Source organism: Takifugu rubripes, chromosome 10, assembly GCF_901000725.2.
Source record: "Takifugu rubripes chromosome 10, fTakRub1.2, whole genome shotgun sequence".
In the NCBI taxonomy this organism is placed as follows: domain Eukaryota; kingdom Metazoa; phylum Chordata; class Actinopteri; order Tetraodontiformes; family Tetraodontidae; genus Takifugu; species Takifugu rubripes.
Window position 1 is genome coordinate 10,957,030 of NC_042294.1, and position 23,100 is coordinate 10,980,129.

Here is a 23,100-nt window from a genome sequence, read left to right on the forward strand (position 1 = left end):
TTAAAATAGTTTTCAAACACTCACCAAAGTCAGTGTTTTCAGATTCTGTGATTTCACACTGGACAGAATGTGAATGAGGTACATCAACAAATCCTTTTTACACTGATAGAAAAGTTTCTACATCCAAAGCACTCCTGATTAACTTAAATAAAAGCCTAACAAACTCAGTACTAACATTAGATAAAAAAGATGCAAACAGACATATTGCTCAGTGCTTTTTAATAGAAGAAACCAGAATTATGAGCATCAATTATGCAGGTATGTTAAAAGAAAAACACTGGAACAATAAAACTAAGGGAACAGAACCTGGATTTTTTTTTTTTTTTTTAAACCTAAACAAACAAAAGAAAAAAATCCCCTAAAACAGCAATTGAAGAGTTGCAGATTTTGTTCAGCTTCTTTTGCAAAGACTAAAAACAAAATATCCATAGTGGTCTGTTCAAAACCATGCATATCTTAACTTAATTGGATAAGGAGTCTCAGCTGATTGGGGCTCTTGTTGTGGGTAGGGTGGGGTAAGGTCTGGGGGTGGGGCACGCTTACGAGGTGGCATCCTCAAGACCTGTGCATAAGTCAGTTTGGAGCCCACCTGAAAAGTCAGAGCACAAGGATTTAGTTTCAACCATGAGCATCTTTGCAACAGGTCTGCTATAACCTGAGGCATTTGTCCTGTCGGGGGTCTTTGCTGATAAATGTTGATGTGTCTATGACCAATCAGGGCATTCAATTTATGAATGAGTAACATGAATGGACACAATTAAATCAAGCATCAAAAACAACTCAACACCCAGAACTTACTTGCTGTGCTGGCGGATGAGCTGGTTGGTCGTCAGCCTTGGTTGTTGAACTCTTCTCCGCACTCCTGAAGAGGAACAAGACTCAGGTGTTACCAAGTGCTCCACAAGTGAAATAAAGTGCGAGCGAGGGTGGGAACCATAAACTTACCGATTTAACATTGGTTGAATATTCTTGGAGGGCCGGGGCTCCAACACTGGCCCTGGAAAGTCCCCACGGCTGCCTTTCTGTGGGAACTCAGCCTGGGGTGTGCGCTGGGACCACACCGTTGCCTTTGGCTTGTCCCCGCTGTCGCCCCCTTCAGCCATCACTCGCTGCTCAGGACAGACGGAATGAATCTTCGAAGATGGAGTGGAAGCATCTCCACAAGCACCAGGGGGCAAAGTTTGAGTGCCAACATGGTGACGCTCAGGTCTCGGGGTGCCGAGGTCTTCAGGTGCGTTATAAAAGCAAATTAAGACTGAAGGACCATCGTCCTCTTCTGGGCTCCGGATTTTCCATATTCGTGAATTTGCTGGTAGCCACGGACGTTTGAGCGCTGCATTGTCCTGCCAGTCAAATTCAGATTTGTTGGATCGACGGCGAGTTTCTTGATGGTACAATTTTCCCGGATTGTCGAAATTGACAGACGAAGTCGTGACATCGGTGTGATGGAAGGACATCGGTGAGGACATCGTGGTCAGACGCACATCACCCTCATCTCGGCTTGGGCTTTTCCTTACGCGTGAATTCACTGGAAGCCACGGACGTTTGAGCGCTGCATTGTCCTGCCAGTCAATCTCGTATTTGGTGGCTCCACGGCCAGTTTGTTGATCGATATGTGGTGAGGATACCGTGGCCAGACGCACATTGACCTCACTCGATACAGACAGTTCAGGAGGAGGTGGTGGCATTAAACCAGTGTCTGGTTCAGGAGGAGGTGGTGGCATTAAACCAGTGTCTGGTTCAGGAGGAGGTGGTGGCATTAAACTAGTGTCTGGTTCAGGAGGAGGTGGTGGCATTAAACCAGTGTCTGGTTCAGGAGGAGGTGGTGGCATTAAACTAGTGTCTGGTTCAGGAGGAGGTGGTGGCAATAAACCAGTGTCTGGTTCAGGGTTAGGTGTTGGTAATAAACCATTGGATGGACCAGGCTCATCTATTGCACACTGGTTCGGCGCTTTCTCGAGGTCATCAGTGTCATCCTTATCACCGCGTTGCGGTTCTGGATCTACCATCGGCCTCTGCTGGTCACCTGATGCCTCAGTCATCATGATAGCAATGGACGGTGGCCCAACAAGAGTTGAGTGGACTGGTTTGGACGGCTTTGACCCATCTATATTGTTTGCCTCTCCGCTTGTGCTCAGTCTGGGCAGCGCCACACGGGGATGTGATTCAAGAGTTTCCTCACATGTGCCACTGCCGTCTCCTTTAACCTCCTTATCCAAACAGGCATGCTGGGTTACTGTGTGCTTCCTCAGCTCCACCGTTTTCGTGCTCCGTCGAATGTAGGGTGGGAGTTCTGGCAGACTGCTGTCACTGTCGCTGTCACTCCACTCGTCAGAAGAAGTGCTACAGGAACACCCCATCTTCTGCAGCCTGAAGCAGAAACAACAAAAAACCACTGCCATGACCACACACACTCAAACAAAGTCATTGACAGATGCGTTCGCTGAATCCAGCCTCGTGGAGAAAGAGGAAAGTCCCGCCTCACCCCCTCCCCAGCCAAGACTAGCACAGGTGAGGGGCTCACGCCCCCGCCAATCATCAGAGCGTGAGCAAGGCCGACTTAGGCCACAGTTTGAAGGGCCAGCACATGGTACACAAGCCCCGCCCCCACCCGCTTCTCTGTGACTTGCATCAAACCAGCCTAACCCTCATGTGCACGAGCCCCGCTCACGAGTCTGCACTGACATGAAGAAGCGCAACCACATTAGCAGAATTCGATTTATATTGAGAACCTTTAGACTTTGGTAGAGTTACAAGCAGAGCTCAACTGATCCCAACCATTAACTACCAGTTACTTACCTTTGTACCTTTAACGCGTGTGCACGTCAGTAAGTAGATTGTCTATCTTAGAGGGTGATGCTCGGTGGAAGGTTCGAAGAATGAGGCGGCAGATCTGACGGTGGTTTCAGCTCAACCTTTAACGGTTAATGTATGTAGGTGTAGCAGCAACACTTTAATATGAAGACTTTTTACTTTGAATCAAAGCTTACAACCCAGAATGGCCTTTTATCTGCACCACACTGGAACCTGTGTTTGAACACCCACTACCTCCAGTACAGAGAAGGCTTCTACAGGCAGAACCATGGTGGCACAATGGGCTCACCAGTATCTCCCATAGTTGCCAGTTTACAGTATACTGGGAGAAGGTTGAAACCCGAGCCCGACATCCTTCACAGGAACCGCCCCAAGCCACTGGTTCGGATATGGTTACAGTTTGAGAGGGGCCGGCAAATGGTACACAAGCCCCGCCCCCACCCGCTACTCTGTGACTTGCATAAAAGCAGCCTAACCCTCATGTGCACGAGCCCTGCACACGAGTCTGCACTGACACTAAGAAGCGCAACCACATTAGCAGAATTCGATTTATATTGAGAACCTTTAGACTTTGGTAGAGTTGCAAGCAGAGCTCAACTGATCCCAACCATTAACTACCGGCTACTTACCTTTGTACCTTTAACGCGTGTGCACGTCAGTAAGTAGATTGTCTATCTTAGAGGGTGATGCTCGGTGGAAGGATCGAAGAATGAGGCGGCAGATCTGACGGTGGTTTCAGCTCAACCTTGAACGGTTAATGTCTGTAGGTGTAGCAGCAACACTTTAATATGAAGACTTTTTACTTTGAATCAAAGCTTACAACCCAAAATGGCCTTTTATCTGTTGATCTCACAAAAATAATCTCATGCGAAGTGTTTAAAGCTGCTGTGCTTTGCATTAAAGCCAAAAATGTAAATGTATCAGTGGGTTAAATTGCTGCACATATGACATACTGTAAAATTTGTTCTGAAAATAATTTAACAATGCAATTTTACCGGACCGTGTCCCAAATTATTACCCAAATATTTTGGTATGATTCTTCTACGATGGCGATGCAACCGTTAAGCATTAAATTGAATGTTAAACATCTTGACAGCTCATTATAGTCCAACATTGGAGCCCTTCTTTCATAGCAGCTTCACAATGCTTGTATCCAATAAACTTGTGTTTCTGGACAGTTTCTGATCAATTTCTTGGCATGATGTCAGAATATCCTCCCAGTTTTGAGACGAGTCTCAATCATCCAGGTCATAGTTATCCTCATATGAGCTGTGTCCACTGGACTCGTCACGTGCACCACCGAGACAATAGAGACCATCCACAAGTGCCGTCTGTTGGACAACAACCTTCCAGACAGAACACTTAACACCAGCCTAAATCTGCACCACACTGGAACCTGTGTTTGAACACCCACTACCTCCAGTACAGAGAAGGCTTCTACAGGCAGAACCATGGTGGCACAATGGGCTCACCAGTATCTCCCATAGTTGCCAGTCTACAGTATACTGGGAGAAGGTTGAAACCCGAGCCCGGCATCATCACAGGAACCGCCCCAAGCCACTGGTTCGGATATGGTTACAGTTTGAGAGGGGCCGGCACATGGTACACAAGCCCCGCCCCCACCTGTTTCTCTGTGACTTGCATCAAACCAGCCTAACCCTCATGTGCACGAGCCCTGCACACGAGTCTGCACTGACACGAAGAAGCACAACCACATTAGCAGAATTCAATTCATATTGAAAACATTTAGACTTTGGTAGAGTTGCCAGCAGAGGTCAACTTGATCCCAACCATTAACTACCGGTTACTTACCTTTGTACCTTTAACGCGTGTGCACGTCAGTAAGTAGATTGTCTATCTTAGAGGGTGATGCTCGGTGGAAGGATCGAAGAATGAGGCGGCAGATCTGACGGTGGTTTCAGCTCAACCTTGAACGGTTAATGTCTGTAGGTGTAGCAGCAACACTTTAATATGAAGACTTTTTACTTTGAATCAAAGCTTACAACCCAAAATGGCCTTTTATCTGTTGATCTCACAAAAATAATCTCATGCGAAGTGTTTAAAGCTGCTGTGCTTTGCATTAAAGCCAAAAACGTAAATGTATGAGTGGGTTAAATTGCTGGACATATGACGTACTGTAAAATTTGTTCTGAAAATAATTTAACAATGCAATTTTACCCCACCGTGTCCCAAATTATTACCCAAATATTTTGCTATGATTCTTCTACGATGGCGATGCAACCGTTAAGCATTAAATTGAATGTTAAACATCTTGACAGCTCATTACAGTCCAACATTGGAGCCCTTCTTTGAGATTAGCTTCACAATGCTTGTATCCAATAAACTTGTGTTTCTGGACAGTTTCTGATCAATTTCTTGGCAGGATGTCAGAATATTCTCCCAGTTTTGAGACGAGTCTCAATCATCCAGGTCATAGTTATCCTCATATAAGCTCTGCGTCCAATGGACTCGTCACGTGCACCACCGAGACAATAGAGACCATCCACAAGCGCCGTCTGTTGGACAACAACCTTCCAGACAGAACACTTAACACCAGCCCAAATCTGCACCACACTGGAACCTGTGTTTGAACACCCACTACCTCCAGTAAAGAGAAGGCTTCTACAGGCAGAACCATGGTGGCACAATGGGCTCACCAGTATCTCCCATAGTTGCCAGTCTACAGTATACTGGGAGAAGGTTGAAACCCGAGCCCGACATCCTTCACAGGAACCATCCCAAGCCACTGGTTCGGATATGGTGAAGACACCTGGGTCAAGATTCTAACAAAAGAATTGAAGGCGTTCTCAACCATCCAGGTGACTACATCACATTCATCTGGCCTTCCTGGACTGTGCAGTTAAGATGGAGGACACAAAGCTCAGCATCGAGGTCCACAGAAAACCCACACACAGATCAGCACCTCCCATTTGACTCTCATCCCCCACTGGAACACAAGTTGGGTGGAATCAGAACTTTATAACTGGGCTAAAGAAGTAGCCACCACAACCCAAGGCAGGAAGAAGGAACAGGGTCATCTCAAAAAATGTGGTTACCCAGACTGGGCCTCCAGAAACCTGTAAATAGCCAGACCCCAGCAAACAAGAGGATACACACACCACCATGTTTCTATTTAATAAAGGATAAAAAAGATACTGTCTGATAGCCCAAAACATATAAAATAAAACTTTTTTCAGAATTCACTCCTGATTAACTCAAATAAAAGCCTAACAAACTCAGTACTAACATTAGATAAAAAAAGATGCAAATAGACATATTGCTCAGTGCTTTTTAATAGAAGAAATCAGAATTATGAGCATCAATTATGCAGGTCTGTTAAAAGAAAAACACTGGAACATTCTGTACAGACTGGAATAATCAAACATGGGAAAAGAACCTGGATTTTTAAAAAAAACAAAAAACAAAACAAACAAAAGAAAAAAATCCCCTAAAGCAACAATTGAAGAGTTGCAGATTTTGTTCAGCTTCTTTTGTAAAGACTAAAAACAAAATATCCATAGTGGTCCGTTCAAAGCCTTGCATATCTCAATTTAGTTGGACGACGAGTCTCAGCTGATTGGGGCTCTTGTTGTGGGTAGGGTGGGGTAAGGTCTGGGAATGGGGCACGCTTACGTGGTGGCATCCTCAATACCTGTGCGTAGGTCAGTTTGGAGCCCACCTGAAAAGCCAGAGCACAAGGATTTAGTTTCAACCATGAGCATCTTTGCAACAGGTCTGCTATAACCTGAGGTATGTGTCCTGTCGGGGGTCTTTGCTGATAAATGTTGATGTGTCTATGACCAATCAGGGCATTCAATTTATGAATGAGTAACATGAATGGACACAATTAAATCAAGCATCAAAAACAACTCAACACGCAAAACTTACTTGCTGTGCTGGTGGATGAGCTGGTTGGTCGTCAACCTTGGTTGTTGAACTCTTCTCCGCACTCCTGAAGAGGAACAAGACTCAGGTGTTACCAAGTGCTCCACAAGTGAAATAAAGTGCGAGCGAGGGTGGGAACCATAAACTTACCGATTTAACATTGGCTGAATATTCTTGGGGGGCCGGGGCTCCAACACTGGCCCTGGAAAGTCCCCACGGCTGCCTTTCTGTGGGAACTCAGCCTGGGGTGTGCGCTGGGACCACACCGTTGCCTTCGGCTTGTCCCCGCTGTCGCCCCCTTCAGCCATCACTCGCTGCTCAGGACAGACGGAGTGAATCTTGCAAGATGGAATGGAAGCATCTCCACAAGCACCAGGCGGCAAAGTTTGAGTGCCAACATGGTGACGCTCAGGTCTTGGGGTGCCGAGGTCTTCAGGTGCGTTATAAAAGCAAATTAAGACTGAGGGACCATCGCCCTCTTCTCGGCTCCGGATTTTCCATATTCGTGAATTTGCTGGTAGCCACGGACGTTTGAGCGCTGCATTGTCCTGCCAGTCAAATTCAGATTTGTTGGATCGACGGCGAGTTTCTTGATGGTACAATTTTCCCGGATCGTCGAATTTGACAGACGAGGTCGTGACATCGGTGTGATGGAAGGACATCGGTGAGGACATCGTGGTCAGACGCACATCACCCTCATCTCGGCTTGGGCTTTTGCTTACGCGTGAATTCACTGGAAGCCACGGACGTTTGAGCGCTGCATTGTCCTGCCAGTCAATCTCGGATTTGGTGGCTCCACGGCCAGTTTGTTGATCGATATGTGGTGAGGATACCGTGGCCAGACGCACATTGACCTCACTCGATACAGACAGTTCAGGAGGAGGTGGTGGCATTAAACTAGTGTCTGGTTCAGGGGTAGGTGGTGGCATTAAACTAGTGTCTGGTTCAGGGGTAGGTGGTGGCATTAAACTAGTGTCTGGTTCAGGAGGAGGTGGTGGCAATAAACCAGTGTCTGGTTCAGGGTTAGGTGTTGGTAATAAACCGTTTTGACGAACAGTGGATGGACCAGGCTCATCTATTGCACACTGGTTCGGCGCTTTCTCGAGGTCATCAGTGTCATCCTTATCACCGCGTTGCGGTTCTGGATCTACCATCGGCCTCTGCTGGTCACCTGATGCCTCAGTCATCATGATAGCAATGGACGGTGGCCCATCAAGAGTTGAGTGGACTGGTTTGGACGGCTTTGACCCATCTATATTGTTTTCCTCTCCGATTGTGCCCAGTCTGGGCAGCGCCACACGGGGATGTGATTCAAGAGTTTCCTCACATGTGCCACTGCCGTCTCCTTTAACCTCCTTATCCAAACATGCATGCTGGGTTACTGTGTGCTTCCTCAGCTCCACCGTTTTCGTGCTCCGTCGAATGTAGGGTGGGAGTTCTGACAGACTGCTGTCACTGTCGCTGTCACTCCACTCGTCAGAAGAAGTGCTACAGGAACACCCCATCTTCTGCAGCCTGAAGCAGAAACAACAAAAAACCACTGCCATGACCACACACACTCAAATAAAGTCATTGACAGATCCGTTCACTGAATCCAGTCTCGTGGAGAAAGAGGAAAGTCCCTCCTCGCCCCCTCCCCAGCCAAGACTAGCACAGATGAGGGGCTCACACCCCCGCCAATCATCAGAGCGTGAGCAAGGCCAACTTAGGCCACAGTTTGAGGGGCCAGCACATGGTACACAAGCCCCGCCCCCACCCGCTTCTCTGTGACTTGCATCAAACCAGCCTAACCCTCATGTGCACGAGCCCCGCGCACGAGTATGCACTGACACGAAGAAGCGCAACCACATTAGCAGAATTCAATTTATATTGAGAACATTTTGACTTTGGCAGAGTTGCAAGCAGAGCTCAACTGATCCCAACCATTAACTACCAGTTACTTACCTTTGTACCTTTAACGCGTGTGCACGTCAGTAAGTAGATTGTCTATCTTAGAGGGTGATGCTCGGTGGAAGGATCGAAGAATGAGGCGGCAGATCTGATGGTGGTTTCAGCTCAACCTTGAACGGTTAATGTATGTAGGTGTAGCAGCAACACTTTAATATGAAGACTTTTTACTTTGAATCAAAGCTTACAACCCAAAATGGCCTTTTATCTGTTGATCTCACAAAAATAATCTCATGCGAAGTGTTTAAAGCTGCTGTGCTTTGCATTAAAGCCCAAAACGTAAATGTATGAGTGGGTTAAATTGCTGCACATATGACGTACTGTAAAATTTGTTCTGAAAATAATTTAATAATGCAATTTTACCCCACCGTGTCCCAAATTATTACCCAAATATTTTGGTATGATTCTTCTACGATGGCGATGCACCCGTTAAGCATTAAATTGAATGTTAAACATCTTGACAGGTCATAACAGTCCAACATTGGAGCCCTTCTTTCATAGCAGCTTCACAATGCTTGTATCCAATAAACTTATGTTTCTGGACAGTTTCTGATCAATTTCTTGGCATGATGTCAGAATATCCTCCCAGTTTTGAGATGAGTCTCAATCATCCAGGTCATAGTTATCCTCATATGAGCTCTGTGTCCACTGGACTCGTCACGTGCACCACCGAGACAATAGAGACCATCCACAAGCGCCGTCTGTTGGACAACAACCTTCCAGACAGAACACTTAACACCAGCCCAAATCTGCACCACACTGGAACCTGTGTTTGAACACCCACTACCTCCAGTACAGAGAAGGCTTCTACAGGCAGAACCATGGTGGCACAATGGGCTCACCAGTATCTCCCATAGTTGCCAGTCTACAGTATACTGGGAGAAGGTTGAAACCCGAGCCCGACATCCTTCACAGGAACCGTCCCAAGCCACTGGTTCGGATATGGTGAAGACACCTGGGTCAAGATTCTAACAAAAGAATTGAAGGCGTTCTCAACCATCCAGGTGACTACATCACATTCATCTGGCCTTCCTGGACTGTGCAGTTAAGATGGAGGACACAAAGCTCAGCATCGAGGTCCACAGAAAACCCACACACAGATCAGCACCTCCCATTTGACTCTCATCCCCCACTGGAACACAAGTTGGGTGGAATCAGAACTTTATAACTGGGCTAAAGAAGTAGCCACCACAACCCAAGGCAGGAAGAAGGAACAGGGTCATCTCAACAAATGTGGTTACCCAGACTGGGCCTCCAGAAACCTGTAAATAGCCAGACCCCAGCAAACAAGAGGATACACACACCACCATGTTTCTATTTAATAAAGGATAAAAAAGATACTGTCTGATAGCCCAAAACATATAAAATAAAACTTTTTTCAAAATTCACTCCTGATTAACTCAAATAAAAGCCTAACAAACTCAGTACTAACATTAGATAAAAAAAGATGCAAACAGACATATTGCTCAGTGCTTTTTAATAGAAGAAATCAGAATTATGAGCATCAATTATGCAGGTCTGTTAAAAGAAAAACACTGGAACATTCTGTACAGACTGGAATAATCAAACATGGGAAAAGAACCTGGATTTTTAAAAAAAACAAAAAACAAAACAAACAAAAGAAAAAAAATCCCCTAAAGCAACAATTGAAGAGTTGCAGATTTTGTTCAGCTTCTTTTGTAAAGACTAAAAACAAAATATCCATAGTGGTCCGTTCAAAGCCTTGCATATCTCAATTTAGTTGGACGACGAGTCTCAGCTGATTGGGGCTCTTGTTGTGGGTAGGGTGGGGTAAGGTCTGGGAATGGGGCACGCTTACGTGGTGGCATCCTCAATACCTGTGCGTAGGTCAGTTTGGAGCCCACCTGAAAAGCCAGAGCACAAGGATTTAGTTTCAACCATGAGCATCTTTGCAACAGGTCTGCTATAACCTGAGGCATGTGTCCTGTCGGGGGTCTTTGCTGATAAATGTTGATGTGTCTATGACCAATCAGGGCATTCAATTTATGAATGAGTAACATGAATGGACACAATTAAATCAAGTATCAAAAACAACTCAACACGCAAAACTTACTTGCTGTGCTGGCGGATGAGCTGGTTGGTCGTCAACCTTGGTTGTTGAACTCTTCTCCGCACTCCTGAAGAGGAACAAGACTCAGGTGTTACCAAGTGCTCCACAAGTGAAATAAAGTGCGAGCGAGGGTGGGAACCATAAACTTACCGATTTAACATTGGCTGAATATTCTTGGGGGGCCGGGGCTCCAACACTGGCCCTGGAAAGTCCCCACGGCTGCCTTTCTGTGGGAACTCAGCCTGGGGTGTGCGCTGGGACCACACCGTTGCCTTCGGCTTGTCCCCGCTGTCGCCCCCTTCAGCCATCACTCGCTGCTCAGGACAGACGGAGTGAATCTTGCAAGATGGAATGGAAGCATCTCCACAAGCACCAGGCGGCAAAGTTTGAGTGCCAACATGGTGACGCTCAGGTCTCGGGGTGCCGAGGTCTTCAGGTGCGTTATAAAAGCAAATTAAGACTGAGGGACCATCGCCCTCTTCTCGGCTCCGGATTTTCCATATTCGTGAATTTGCTGGTAGCCACGGACGTTTGAGCGCTGCATTGTCCTGCCAGTCAAATTCAGATTTGTTGGATCGACGGCGAGTTTCTTGATGGTACAATTTTCCCGGATCGTCGAATTTGACAGACGAGGTCGTGACATCGGTGTGATGGAAGGACATCGGTGAGGACATCGTGGTCAGACGCACATCACCCTCATCTCGGCTTGGGCTTTTGCTTACGCGTGAATTCACTGGAAGCCACGGACGTTTGAGCGCTGCATTGTCCTGCCAGTCAATCTCGGATTTGGTGGCTCCACGGCCAGTTTGTTGATCGATATGTGGTGAGGATACTGTGGCCAGACGCACATTGACCTCACTCGATACAGACAGTTCAGGAGGAGGTGGTGGCATTAAACCAGTGTCTGGTTCAGGAGGAGGTGGTGGCATTAAACCAGTGTCTGGTTCAGGAGGAGGTGGTGGCATTAAACTAGTGTCTGGTTCAGGAGGAGGTGGTGGCAATAAACCAGTGTCTGGTTCAGGGTTAGGTGTTGGTAATAAACCGTTTTGACGAACAGTGGATGGACCAGGCTCATCTATTGCACACTGGTTCGGCGCTTTCTCGAGGTCATCAGTGTCATCCTTATCACCGCGTTGCGGTTCTGGATCTACCATCGGCCTCTGCTGGTCACCTGATGCCTCAGTCATCATGAAAGCAATGGACGGTGGCCCAACAAGAGTTGAGTGGACTGGTTTGGACGGCTTTGACCCATCTAGATTGTTTTCCTCTCCAATTGTGCCCAGTCTGGGCAGCGCCACACGGGGATGTGATTCAAGAGTTTCCTCACATGTGCCACTGCCGTCTCCTTTAACCTCCTTATCCAAACATGCATGCTGGGTTACTGCGGAGGTGTGCTTCCTCAGCTCCACCGTTTTCGTGCTCCGTCGAATGTAGGGTGGGAGTTCTGGCAGACTGCTGTCACTGTCGCTGTCACTCCACTCGTCAGAAGAAGTGCTACAGGAACACCCCATCTTCTGCAGCCTGAAGCATAAACAACAAAAAAACCACTGCCATGACCACACACACTCAAATAAAGTAATTGACAGATCCGTTCGCTGAATCCAGCCTCGTGGAGAAAGAGGAAAGTCCCGCCTCACCCCCTCCCCAGCCAAGACTAGCACAGGTGAGGGGCTCACGCCCCCGCCAATCATCAGAGCGTGAGCAAGGCCGACTTAGGCAACAGTTTGAAGGGCCAGCACATGGTACACAAGCCCCGCCCCCACCCGCTTCTCTGTGACTTACATCAAACCAGCGTAACCCTCATGTGCACGAGCCCCACGCACGAGTCTGCACTGACACGAAGAAGCGCAACCACATTAGCAGAATTCAATTTATATTGAGAACATTTAGACTTTGGTAGAGTTACAAGCAGAGCTCAACTGATCCCAACCATTAACTCCCAGTTACTTACCTTTGTACCTTTAACGCGTGTGCACGTCAGTAAGTAGATTGTCTATCTTAGAGGGTGATGCTCGGTGGAAGGATCGAAGAATGAGGCGGCAGATCTGATGGTGGTTTCAGCTCAACCTTTAACGGTTAATGTATGTAGGTGTAGCAGCAACACTTTAATATGAAGACTTTTTACTTTGAATCAAAGCTTACAACCCAAAATGGCCTTTTATCTGTTGATCTCACAAAAATAATCTCATGCGAAGTGTTTAAAGCTGCTGTGCTTTGCATTAAAGCCAAAAATGTAAATGTATCAGTGGGTTAAATTGCTGCACATATGACATACTGTAAAATTTGTTCTGAAAATAATTTAACAATGCAATTTTACCGGACCGTGTCCCAAATTATTACCCAAATATTTTGGTATGATTCTTCTACGATGGCGATGCAACCGTTAAGCATTAAATTGAATGTTAAACATCTTGACAGCTCATTATAGTCCAACATTGGAGCCCTTCTTTCATAGCAGCTTCACAATGCTTGTATCCAATAAACTTGTGTTTCTGGACAGTTTCTGATCAATTTCTTGGCATGATGTCAGAATATCCTCCCAGTTTTGAGACGAGTCTCAATCATCCAGGTCATAGTTATCCTCATATGAGCTGTGTCCACTGGACTCGTCACGTGCACCACCGAGACAATAGAGACCATCCACAAGTGCCGTCTGTTGGACAACAACCTTCCAGACAGAACACTTAACACCAGCCTAAATCTGCACCACACTGGAACCTGTGTTTGAACACCCACTACCTCCAGTACAGAGAAGGCTTCTACAGGCAGAACCATGGTGGCACAATGGGCTCACCAGTATCTCCCATAGTTGCCAGTCTACAGTATACTGGGAGAAGGTTGAAACCCGAGCCCGGCATCATCACAGGAACCGCCCCAAGCCACTGGTTCGGATATGGTTACAGTTTGAGAGGGGCCGGCACATGGTACACAAGCCCCGCCCCCACCTGTTTCTCTGTGACTTGCATCAAACCAGCCTAACCCTCATGTGCACGAGCCCTGCACACGAGTCTGCACTGACACGAAGAAGCGCAACCACATTAGCAGAATTCAATTCATATTGAAAACATTTAGACTTTGGTAGAGTTGCCAGCAGAGGTCAACTTGATCCCAACCATTAACTACCGGTTACTTACCTTTGTACCTTTAACGCGTGTGCACGTCAGTAAGTAGATTGTCTATCTTAGAGGGTGATGCTCGGTGGAAGGATCGAAGAATGAGGCGGCAGATCTGATGGTGGTTTCAGCTCAACCTTTAACGGTTAACATATGTAGGTGTAGCAGCAACACTTTACTATAGAGACTTTTTACTTTGAATCAAAGCTTACAACCCAAAATGGCCTTTTATCTGTTGATCTCAAAAAAATAATCTCATGCGAAGTGTTTAAAGCTGCTGTGCTTTGCATTAAAGCCAAAAACGTAAATGTATGAGTGGGTTAAATTGCTGGACATATGACGTACTGTAAAATTTGTTCTGAAAATAATTTAACAATGCAATTTTACCCCACCGTGTCCCAAATTATTACCCAAATATTTTGCTATGATTCTTCTACGATGGCGATGCAACCGTTAAGCATTAAATTGAATGTTAAACATCTTGACAGCTCATTACAGTCCAACATTGGAGCCCTTCTTTGAGATTAGCTTCACAATGCTTGTATCCAATAAACTTGTGTTTCTGGACAGTTTCTGATCAATTTCTTGGCAGGATGTCAGAATATTCTCCCAGTTTTGAGACGAGTCTCAATCATCCAGGTCATAGTTATCCTCATATAAGCTCTGCGTCCAATGGACTCGTCACGTGCACCACCGAGACAATAGAGACCATCCACAAGCGCCGTCTGTTGGACAACAACCTTCCAGACAGAACACTTAACACCAGCCCAAATCTGCACCACACTGGAACCTGTGTTTGAACACCCACTACCTCCAGTAAAGAGAAGGCTTCTACAGGCAGAACCATGGTGGCACAATGGGCTCACCAGTATCTCCCATAGTTGCCAGTCTACAGTATACTGGGAGAAGGTTGAAACCCGAGCCCGACATCCTTCACAGGAACCATCCCAAGCCACTGGTTCGGATATGGTGAAGACACCTGGGTCAAGATTCTAACAAAAGAATTGAAGGCGTTCTCAACCATCCAGGTGACTACATCACATTCATCTGGCCTTCCTGGACTGTGCAGTTAAGATGGAGGACACAAAGCTAAGCATCGAGGTCCACAGAAAACCCACACACAGATCAGCACCTCCCATTTGACTCTCATCCCCCACTGGAACACAAGTTGGGTGGAATCAGAACTTTATAACTGGGCTAAAGAAGTAGCCACCACAACCCAAGGCAGGAAGAAGGAACAGGGTCATCTCAGAAAATGTGGTTACCCAGACTGGGCCTCCAGAAACCTGTAAATAGCCAGACCCCAGCAAACAAGAGGATACACACACCACCATGTTTCTATTTAATAAAGGATAAAAAAGATACTGTCTGATAGCCCAAAACATATAAAATTAAACTTTTTTCAGAATTCACTCCTGATTAACTCAAATAAAAGCCTAACAAACTCAGTACTAACATTAGATAAAAAAAGATGCAAACAGACATATTGCTCAGTGCTTTTTAATAGAAGAAATCAGAATTATGAGCATCAATTATGCAGGTCTGTTAAAAGAAAAACACTGGAACATTCTGTACAGACTGGAATAATCAAACATGGGAAAAGAACCTGGATTTTTAAAAAAAACAAAAAACAAAACAAACAAAAGAAAAAAATCCCCTAAAGCAACAATTGAAGAGTTGCAGATTTTGTTCAGCTTCTTTTGTAAAGACTAAAAACAAAATATCCATAGTGGTCCGTTCAAAGCCTTGCATATCTCAATTTAGTTGGACGACGAGTCTCAGCTGATTGGGGCTCTTGTTGTGGGTAGGGTGGGGTAAGGTCTGGGAATGGGGCACGCTTACGTGGTGGCATCCTCAATACCTGTGCGTAGGTCAGTTTGGAGCCCACCTGAAAAGCCAGAGCACAAGGATTTAGTTTCAACCATGAGCATCTTTGCAACAGGTCTGCTATAACCTGAGGCATGTGTCCTGTCGGGGGTCTTTGCTGATAAATGTTGATGTGTCTATGACCAATCAGGGCATTCAATTTATGAATGAGTAACATGAATGGACACAATTAAATCAAGCATCAAAAACAACTCAACACGCAAAACTTACTTGCTGTGCTGGTGGATGAGCTGGTTGGTCGTCAACCTTGGTTGTTGAACTCTTCTCCGCACTCCTGAAGAGGAACAAGACTCAGGTGTTACCAAGTGCTCCACAAGTGAAATAAAGTGCGAGCGAGGGTGGGAACCATAAACTTACCGATTTAACATTGGCTGAATATTCTTGGGGGGCCGGGGCTCCAACACTGGCCCTGGAAAGTCCCCACGGCTGCCTTTCTGTGGGAACTCAGCCTGGGGTGTGCGCTGGGACCACACCGTTGCCTTCGGCTTGTCCCCGCTGTCGCCCCCTTCAGCCATCACTCGCTGCTCAGGACAGACGGAGTGAATCTTGCAAGATGGAGTGGAAGCATCTCCACAAGCACCAGGCGGCAAAGTTTGAGTGCCAACATGGTGACGCTCAGGTCTCGGGGTGCCGAGGTCTTCAGGTGCGTTATAAAAGCAAATTAAGACTGAGGGACCATCGCCCTCTTCTCGGCTCCGGATTTTCCATATTCGTGAATTTGCTGGTAGCCACGGACGTTTGAGCGCTGCATTGTCCTGCCAGTCAAATTCAGATTTGTTGGATCGACGGCGAGTTTCTTGATGGTACAATTTTCCCGGATCGTCGAATTTGACAGACGAGGTCGTGACATCGGTGTGATGGAAGGACATCGGTGAGGACATCGTGGTCAGACGCACATCACCCTCATCTCGGCTTGGGCTTTTCCTTACGCGTGAATTCACTGGAAGCCACGGACGTTTGAGCGGTGCATTGTCCTGCCAGTCAATCTCGGATTTGGTGGCTCCACGGCCAGTTTGTTGATCGATATGTGGTGAGGATACCGTGGCCAGACGCACATTGACCTCACTCGATACAGACAGTTCAGGAGGAGGTGGTGGCATTAAACTAGTGTCTGGTTCAGGGGTAGGTGGTGGCATTAAACTAGTGTCTGGTTCAGGGGTAGGTGGTGGCATTAAACTAGTGTCTGGTTCAGGAGGAGGTGGTGGCAATAAACCAGTGTCTGGTTCAGGGTTAGGTGTTGGTAATAAACCATTTTGATGAACAGTGGATGGACCAGGCTCATCTATTGCACACTGGTTCTGCGCTTTCTCGAGGTCATCAGTGTCAATGGAACGTATGCTGTAGCAGCTGGGGGTTTGTGGTTTAAACACCTGATGCGGATCCGTCAGTACAACACGTACCTCCTCACCATCCTTATCACCGCGTTGCGGTTCTAGATCTACCATCGGCCTCTGCTGGTCACCTGATGCCTCAGTCATCATGATAGCAATGGACGGTGGCCCAACAAGAGTTGAGTGGACCGGTTTGGACGGCTTTGACCCATCTAGATTGTTTTCCTCTCCGCTTGTGCTCAGTCTGGGCAGCGCCACACGGGGATGTGATTCAAGAGTTTCCTCACATGTGCCACTGCCGTCTACTTTAACCTCCTTATCCAAACATGCATGCTGGGTTACTGCGGAAGTGTGCTTCCTCAGCTCCACCGTCTTCGTGGTCCGTCTAATGAAGGGTGGGAGTTCTGACAGACTGCTGTCGCTGTCGCTGTCGCTGTCACTCCACTCGTCAGAAGAAGTGCTACAGGAACACCCCATCTTCTGCAGCCTGAAGCAGAAACAACAAAAAACCACTGCCATGACCACACACACTCAAACAAAGTCATTGACAGATCCGTTCGCTGAATCCAGCCTCGTGGAGAAAGAGGAAAGTCCCGCCTCGCCCCCTCCCCAGCCAAGACTAGCACAGGTGAGTTGCTCACGCCCCCGCCAATCATCAGAGCGTGAGCAAGGCCGACTTAGGCCACAGTTTGAGGGGCCAGCACATGGTACACAAGCCCCGCCCCCACCCGCTTCTCTGTGACTTGCATCAAACCAGCCTAACCCTCATGTGCACGAGCCCCGCGCACGAGTCTGCACTGACAAGAAGCGCAACCACATTAGCAGAATTCAATTTATATTGAGAACCTTTAGACTTTGGCAGAGTTGCCAGCAGAGCTCAACTGATCCCAACCATTAACTACCAGTTACTTACCTTTGTACCTTTAACGCGTGTGCACGTCAGTAAGTAGATTGTCTATCTTAGAGGGTGATGCTTGGTGGAAGGATCGAAGAATGAGGCGGCAGATCTGATGGTGGTTTCAGCTCAACCTTTAACGGTTAATGTATGTAGGTGTAGCAGCAACACTTTAATATGAAGACTTTTTACTTTGAATCAAAGCTTACAACCCAAAATGGCCTTTTATCTGTTGATCTCACAAAAATAATCTCATGCGAAGTGTTTAAAGCTGCTGTGCTTTGCATTGAAGCCAAAAACATAAATGTATGAGTGGGTTAAATTGCTGCACATATGACGTACTGTAAAATTTGTTCTAAAAATAATTTAACAATGCAATTTTACCCCACCGTGTCCCAAATTATTACCCAAATATTTTGGTATGATTCTTCTACGATGGCGATGCAACCGTTAAGCATTAAATTGAATGTTAAACATCTTGACAGGTCATAACAGTCCAACATTGGAGCCCTTCTTTCATAGCAGCTTCAAAATGCTTGTATCCAATAAACTTGTGTTTCTGGACAGTTTCTGATCAATTTCTTGGCATGATGTCAGAATATCCTCCCAGTTTTGAGACGAGTCTCAATCATCCAGGTCATAGTTATCCTCATATGAGCTCTGTGTCCACTGGACTCGTCACGTGCACCACCAAGACAATAGAGACCATCCACAAGCGCCGTCTGTTGGACAACAACCTTCCAGACAGAACACTTAACACCAGCCTAAATCTGCACCACACTGGAACCTGTGTTTGAACACCCACTACCTCCAGTACAGAGAAGGCTTCTACAGGCAGAACCATGGTGGCACAATGGGCTCACCAGTATCTCCCATAGTTGCCAGTCTACGGTATACTGGGAGAAGGTTGAAACCCGAGCCCGGCATCCTTCACAGGAACCGCCCCAAGCCACTGGTTCGGATATGGTGACGACACCTGGGTCAAGATTCTAACAAAAGAATTGAAGGCGTTCTCAACCATCCAGGTGACTACATCACATTCATCTGGCCTTCCTGGACTGTGCAGTTAAGATGGAGGACACAAAGCTCAGCATCGAGGTCCACAGAAAACCCACACACAGATCAGCACCTCCCATTTGACACTCATCCCCCACTGGAACACAAGTTGGGTGGAATCAGAACTTTATAACTGGGCTAAAGAAGTAGCCACCACAACCCAAGGCAGGAAGAAGGAACAGGGTCATCTCAAAAAATGTGGTTACCCAGACTGGGCCTCCAGAAACTTGTAAATAGCCAGTGTTGAGAATTGTCTTTATCTTGTTGTTATGTGTTTCACCATATGTTCCTGTCTTCTCTTAGAAGTTAGGCAAGGTAGACTCATTAGCAAATGTAATAAAGAACAGAGACATTCCATTCACAGGATTGTTGTTTGTTCCACTGTAATCTCAGGAGCCAGTCAGGCAGGGGGTGTCAAACACTCATTGAAAACGCGACATCAGGGGGGTTGATGATCACATTTGCATGAAGAATGGGATCTGGCCACCTGGGAAAACAATGGAAAAGAAGAACTCTACCAACACCAAATGGGACTGGAGGAAGAGGACGAGGCCATCCCAGCAGGGGATCTGGATTGGATTGCATGAACATTGTGAATTTGCATGTGTGTTACTATAAAAGACTGGGCCAAGGGATAGTTAGGTTGTCAGACTTCATGCCCTGACAATTGACTCTGTTGTTGCTAGGGTTATGAACTGGCCCGAAGCTCTGTAATATTTGTATCTCGAATTGGTTCTATTGTCAAATACATTTTGAAATTGCCATTTTTCTTCTTGAAGTCTTCATTCAAAGAACACGCGGATTAGCAGTTACAATACGGGAGGTATTGCGATCCAACACCAGACCCCAGCAAACAAGAGGATACACACACCACCATGTTTCTATTTAATAAAGGATAAAAAAAGATACTGTCCGATAGCCCAAAACATATAAAATAAAACTTTTTTCAGAATTCACTCCTGATTAACTCAAATAAAAGCCTAACAAACTCAGTACTAACATTAGATAAAAAAAGATGCAAACAGACATATTGCTCAGTGCTTTTTAATAGAAGAAATCAGAATTATGAGCATCAATTATGCAGGTCTGTTAAAAGAAAAACACTGGAACATTCTGTACAGACTGGAATAATCAAACATGGGAAAAGAACCTGGATTTAAAAACAAAACAAAAAACAAAAGAAAAAAAAGAAAAAAAAATCCCCTAAAGCAACAATTGAAGAGTTGCAGATTTTGTTCAGCTTCTTTTGTAAAGACTAAAAACAAAATATCCATAGTGGTCCGTTCAAAGCCTTGCATATCTCAATTTAGTTGGACGACGAGTCTCAGCTGATTGGGGCTCTTGTTGTGGGTAGGGTGGGGTAAGGTCTGGGAATGGGGCACGCTTACGTGGTGGCATCCTCAATACCTGTGCGTAGGTCAGTTTGGAGCCCACCTGAAAAGCCAGAGCACAAGGATTTAGTTTCAACCATGAGCATCTTTGCAACAGGTCTGCTGTAACCTGAGGCATTTGTCCTGTCGGGGGTCTTTGCTGATAAATGTTGATGTGTCTATGACCAATCAGGGCATTCAATTTATGAATGAGTAACATGAATGGACACAATTAAATCAAGCATCAAAAACAACTGAACACGCAAAACTTACTTGCTGTGCTGGCGGATGAGCTGGTTGGTCGTCAGCCTTGGTTGTTGAACTCTTCTCCGCACTCCTGAAGAGGAACAAGACTCAGGTGTTACCAAGTGCTCCACACGTGAAATAAAGTGCGAGCGAGGGTGGGAACCATAAACTTACCGATTTAACATTGGCTGAATATTCTTGGAGGGCCGGGGCTCCAACACTGGCCCTGGAAAGTCCCCACGGCTGCCTTTCTGTGGGAACTCAGCCTGGGGTGTGCGCTGGGACCACATCGTTGCCTTCGGCTTGTCCCCGCTGTCGCCCCCTTCAGCCATCACTCGCTGCTCAGGACAGACGGAGTGAATCTTCGAAGATGGAGTGGAAGCATCTCCACAAGCACCAGGCGGCAAAGTTTGAGTGCCAACATGGTGACGCTCAGGTCTCGGGGTGCCGAGGTCTTCAGGTGCGTTATAAAAGCAAATTAAGACTGAAGGACCATCGCCCTCTTCTCGGCTCCGGATTTTCCATATTCGTGAATTTGCTGGTAGCCACGGACGTTTGAGCGCTGCATTGTCCTGCCAGTCAAATTCAGATTTGTTGGATCGACGGCGAGTTTCTTGATGGTACAATTTTCCCGGATTGTCGAAATTGACAGACGAAGTCGTGACATCGGTGTGATGGAAGGACATCGGTGAGGACATCGTGGTCAGACGCACATCACCCTCATCTCGGCTTGGGTTTTTCCTTACGCGTGAATTCACTGGAAGCCAAGGACGTTTGAGCGCCGCATTGTCCTGCCAGTGAATCTCGGATTTGGTGGCTCCACGGCCAGTTTGTTGATCGATATGTGGTGAGGATACCGCGACCACATTGACCTCACTCGCTACAGACAGTTCAGTAGGAGGTGGTGGCATTAAACCAGTGTCTGGTTCAGGAGGAGGTGGTGGCATTAAACCAGTGTCTGGTTCAGGAGGAGGTGGTGGCATTAAACCAGTGTCTGGTTCAGGAGGAGGTGGTGGCATTAAACTAGTGTCTGGTTCAGGGGTATGTGGTGGCATTAAACTAGTGTCTGGTTCAGGAGGAGGTGGTGGCAATAAACCAGTGTCTGGTTCAGGGTTAGGTGTTGGTAATAAACCGTTTTGACGAACAGTGGATGGACCAGGCTCATCTATTGCACACTGGTTCGGCGCTTTCTCGAGGTCATCAGTGTCATCCTTATCACCGCGTTGCGGTTCTGGATCTACCATCGGCCTCTGCTGGTCACCTGATGCCTCAGTCATCATGAAAGCAATGGACGGTGGCCCAACAAGAGTTGAGTGGACTGGTTTGGACGGCTTTGACCCATCTAGATTGTTTTCCTCTCCAATTGTGCTCAGTCTGGGCAGCGCCACACGGGGATGTGATTCAAGAGTTTCCTCACATGTGCCACTGCTGTCTCCTTTAACCTCCTTATCCAAACATGCATGCTGGGTTACTGCGGAGGTGTGCTTCCTCAGCTCCACCGTTTTCGTGCTCCGTCGAATGTAGGGTGGGAGTTCTGGCAGACTGCTGTCACTGTCGCTGTCACTCCACTCGTCAGAAGAAGTGCTACAGGAACACCCCATCTTCTGCAGCCTGAAGCAGAAACAACAAAAAACCACTGCCATGACCACACACACTCAAATAAAGTCATTGACAGATCCGTTCGCTGAATCCAGCCTCGTGGAGAAAGAGGAAAGTCCCGCCTCGCCCCCCCCCCCAGCCAAGACTAGCACAGGTGAAGGGCTCACGCCCCCGCCAATCATCAGAGCGTGAGCAAGGCCGACTTAGGCAACAGTTTGAAGGGCCAGCACATGGTACACAAGCCCCGCCCCCACCCGCTTCTCTGTGACCCAACCATTAACTCCCAGTTACTTACCTTTGTACCTTTAACGCGTGTGCACGTCAGTAAGTAGATTGTCTATCTTAGAGGGTGATGCTCGGTGGAAGGATCGAAGAATGAGGCGGCAGATCTGACGGTGGTTTCAGCTCAACCTTTAACGGTTAATGTATGTAGGTGTAGCAGCAACACTTTAATATGAAGACTTTTTACTTTGAATCAAAGCTTACAACCCAAAATGGCCTTTTATCTGTTGATCTCACAAAAATAATCTCATGCGAAGTGTTTAAAGCTGCTGTGCTTTGCATTGAAGCCAAAAACATAAATGTATGAGTGGGTTAAATTGCTGCACATATGACGTACTGTAAAATTTGTTCTAAAAATAATTTAATAATGCAATTTTACCCCACCGTGTCCCAAATTATTACCCAAATATTTTGCTATGATTCTTCTACGATGGCGATGCAACCGTTAAGCATGAAATTGAATGTTAAACATCTTGACAGCTCATTACAGTCCAACATTGGAGCCCTTCTTTCATAGCAGCTTCACAATGCTTGTATTCAATAAACTTGTGTTTCTGGACAGTTTCTGATCAATTTCTTGGCATGATGTCAGAATATCCTCCCA

The 23,100-nt window shown here is 46.6% G+C and overlaps 4 protein-coding genes across 7 annotated transcripts; all 4 read right to left on the reverse strand.

Moving 5' to 3' along the window:
• Window positions 1-362: 362 nt before the first annotated feature.
• Window positions 363-8,769, reverse strand: LOC115251261 (histone-lysine N-methyltransferase 2A-like). 3 transcript variants are annotated; one of them, XM_029842858.1, is made up of 4 exons: window positions 8,644-8,769; window positions 6,850-8,214; window positions 799-862; window positions 363-589 (listed from the first exon to the last, which is right to left on the reverse strand). In XM_029842858.1, exons 2-4 carry the CDS (start codon window positions 8,202-8,204, stop codon window positions 440-442), a joined length of 1,569 nt encoding a protein of 522 aa, XP_029698718.1. In that variant the 5' UTR covers window positions 8,205-8,214; window positions 8,644-8,769; the 3' UTR covers window positions 363-439. The 3 variants fall into 3 exon arrangements, with proteins under 3 accessions (XP_029698718.1, XP_029698719.1, XP_029698717.1); XM_029842857.1 differs by lacking the exons at window positions 363-589; window positions 799-862 and adding exons at window positions 6,100-6,493; window positions 6,703-6,766; XM_029842859.1 differs by lacking the exons at window positions 6,850-8,214; window positions 8,644-8,769 and adding an exon at window positions 946-1,217.
• A 1,515-nt stretch (window positions 8,770-10,284) lies between these two features.
• LOC115251288 (uncharacterized) lies at window positions 10,285-11,507 on the reverse strand. The gene is made up of 3 exons (XM_029842993.1): window positions 10,868-11,507; window positions 10,721-10,784; window positions 10,285-10,511 (listed from the first exon to the last, which is right to left on the reverse strand). The coding sequence occupies exons 1-3, from the start codon at window positions 11,389-11,391 to the stop codon at window positions 10,362-10,364; spliced, it is 738 nt and encodes a 245-aa protein (XP_029698853.1). The 5' UTR covers window positions 11,392-11,507; the 3' UTR covers window positions 10,285-10,361.
• Window positions 11,508-15,314: 3,807 nt separating this feature from the next.
• Window positions 15,315-18,185, reverse strand: LOC115251270 (uncharacterized). Of its 2 annotated transcripts, XM_029842917.1 has the most exons (4): window positions 17,962-18,185; window positions 16,075-17,535; window positions 15,928-15,991; window positions 15,315-15,718 (listed from the first exon to the last, which is right to left on the reverse strand). In XM_029842917.1, the coding sequence occupies exons 2-4, from the start codon at window positions 17,523-17,525 to the stop codon at window positions 15,569-15,571; spliced, it is 1,665 nt and encodes a 554-aa protein (XP_029698777.1). In that variant the 5' UTR covers window positions 17,526-17,535; window positions 17,962-18,185; the 3' UTR covers window positions 15,315-15,568. The 2 variants fall into 2 exon arrangements, with proteins under 2 accessions (XP_029698777.1, XP_029698776.1); XM_029842916.1 differs by lacking the exon at window positions 17,962-18,185 and having other exon boundaries at window positions 16,075-17,615.
• A 1,667-nt stretch (window positions 18,186-19,852) lies between these two features.
• Window positions 19,853-22,223, reverse strand: LOC115251263 (soluble scavenger receptor cysteine-rich domain-containing protein SSC5D-like). The gene is made up of 3 exons (XM_029842865.1): window positions 20,790-22,223; window positions 20,643-20,706; window positions 19,853-20,433 (listed from the first exon to the last, which is right to left on the reverse strand). The coding sequence occupies exons 1-3, from the start codon at window positions 22,214-22,216 to the stop codon at window positions 20,284-20,286; spliced, it is 1,641 nt and encodes a 546-aa protein (XP_029698725.1). The 5' UTR covers window positions 22,217-22,223; the 3' UTR covers window positions 19,853-20,283.
• Window positions 22,224-23,100: the final 877 nt, after the last annotated feature.

Excerpts from the sequence above, each read along its gene's own strand:
- LOC115251261 (XM_029842858.1), bottom strand. The coding sequence starts at position 8,204 with ATGGGGTGTTCCTGTAGCACTTCTTCTGACGAGTGGAGTGACAGCGAC. Across the intron at positions 863-6,849 it reads ATTCAGCCAATGTTAAATCG|GAGTGCGGAGAAGAGTTCAA; the intron begins GTAAGTTTATGG and ends GTTCCTCTTCAG. Across the intron at positions 590-798 it reads CTCATCCGCCAGCACAGCAA|GTGGGCTCCAAACTGACTTA; the intron begins GTAAGTTCTGGG and ends CTGACTTTTCAG.
- LOC115251288 (XM_029842993.1), bottom strand. The coding sequence starts at position 11,391 with ATGTCCTCACCGATGTCCTTCCATCACACCGATGTCACGACCTCGTCT. Across the intron at positions 10,785-10,867 it reads ATTCAGCCAATGTTAAATCG|GAGTGCGGAGAAGAGTTCAA; the intron begins GTAAGTTTATGG and ends GTTCCTCTTCAG. Across the intron at positions 10,512-10,720 it reads CTCATCCGCCAGCACAGCAA|GTGGGCTCCAAACTGACCTA; the intron begins GTAAGTTTTGCG and ends CTGGCTTTTCAG.
- LOC115251270 (XM_029842916.1), bottom strand. The coding sequence starts at position 17,567 with ATGGCAGTGGTTTTTTGTTGTTTCTGCTTCAGGCTGCAGAAGATGGGG. Across the intron at positions 15,992-16,074 it reads ATTCAGCCAATGTTAAATCG|GAGTGCGGAGAAGAGTTCAA; the intron begins GTAAGTTTATGG and ends GTTCCTCTTCAG. Across the intron at positions 15,719-15,927 it reads CTCATCCACCAGCACAGCAA|GTGGGCTCCAAACTGACCTA; the intron begins GTAAGTTTTGCG and ends CTGGCTTTTCAG.
- LOC115251263 (XM_029842865.1), bottom strand. The coding sequence starts at position 22,216 with ATGGGGTGTTCCTGTAGCACTTCTTCTGACGAGTGGAGTGACAGCGAC. Across the intron at positions 20,707-20,789 it reads ATTCAGCCAATGTTAAATCG|GAGTGCGGAGAAGAGTTCAA; the intron begins GTAAGTTTATGG and ends GTTCCTCTTCAG. Across the intron at positions 20,434-20,642 it reads CTCATCCGCCAGCACAGCAA|GTGGGCTCCAAACTGACCTA; the intron begins GTAAGTTTTGCG and ends CTGGCTTTTCAG.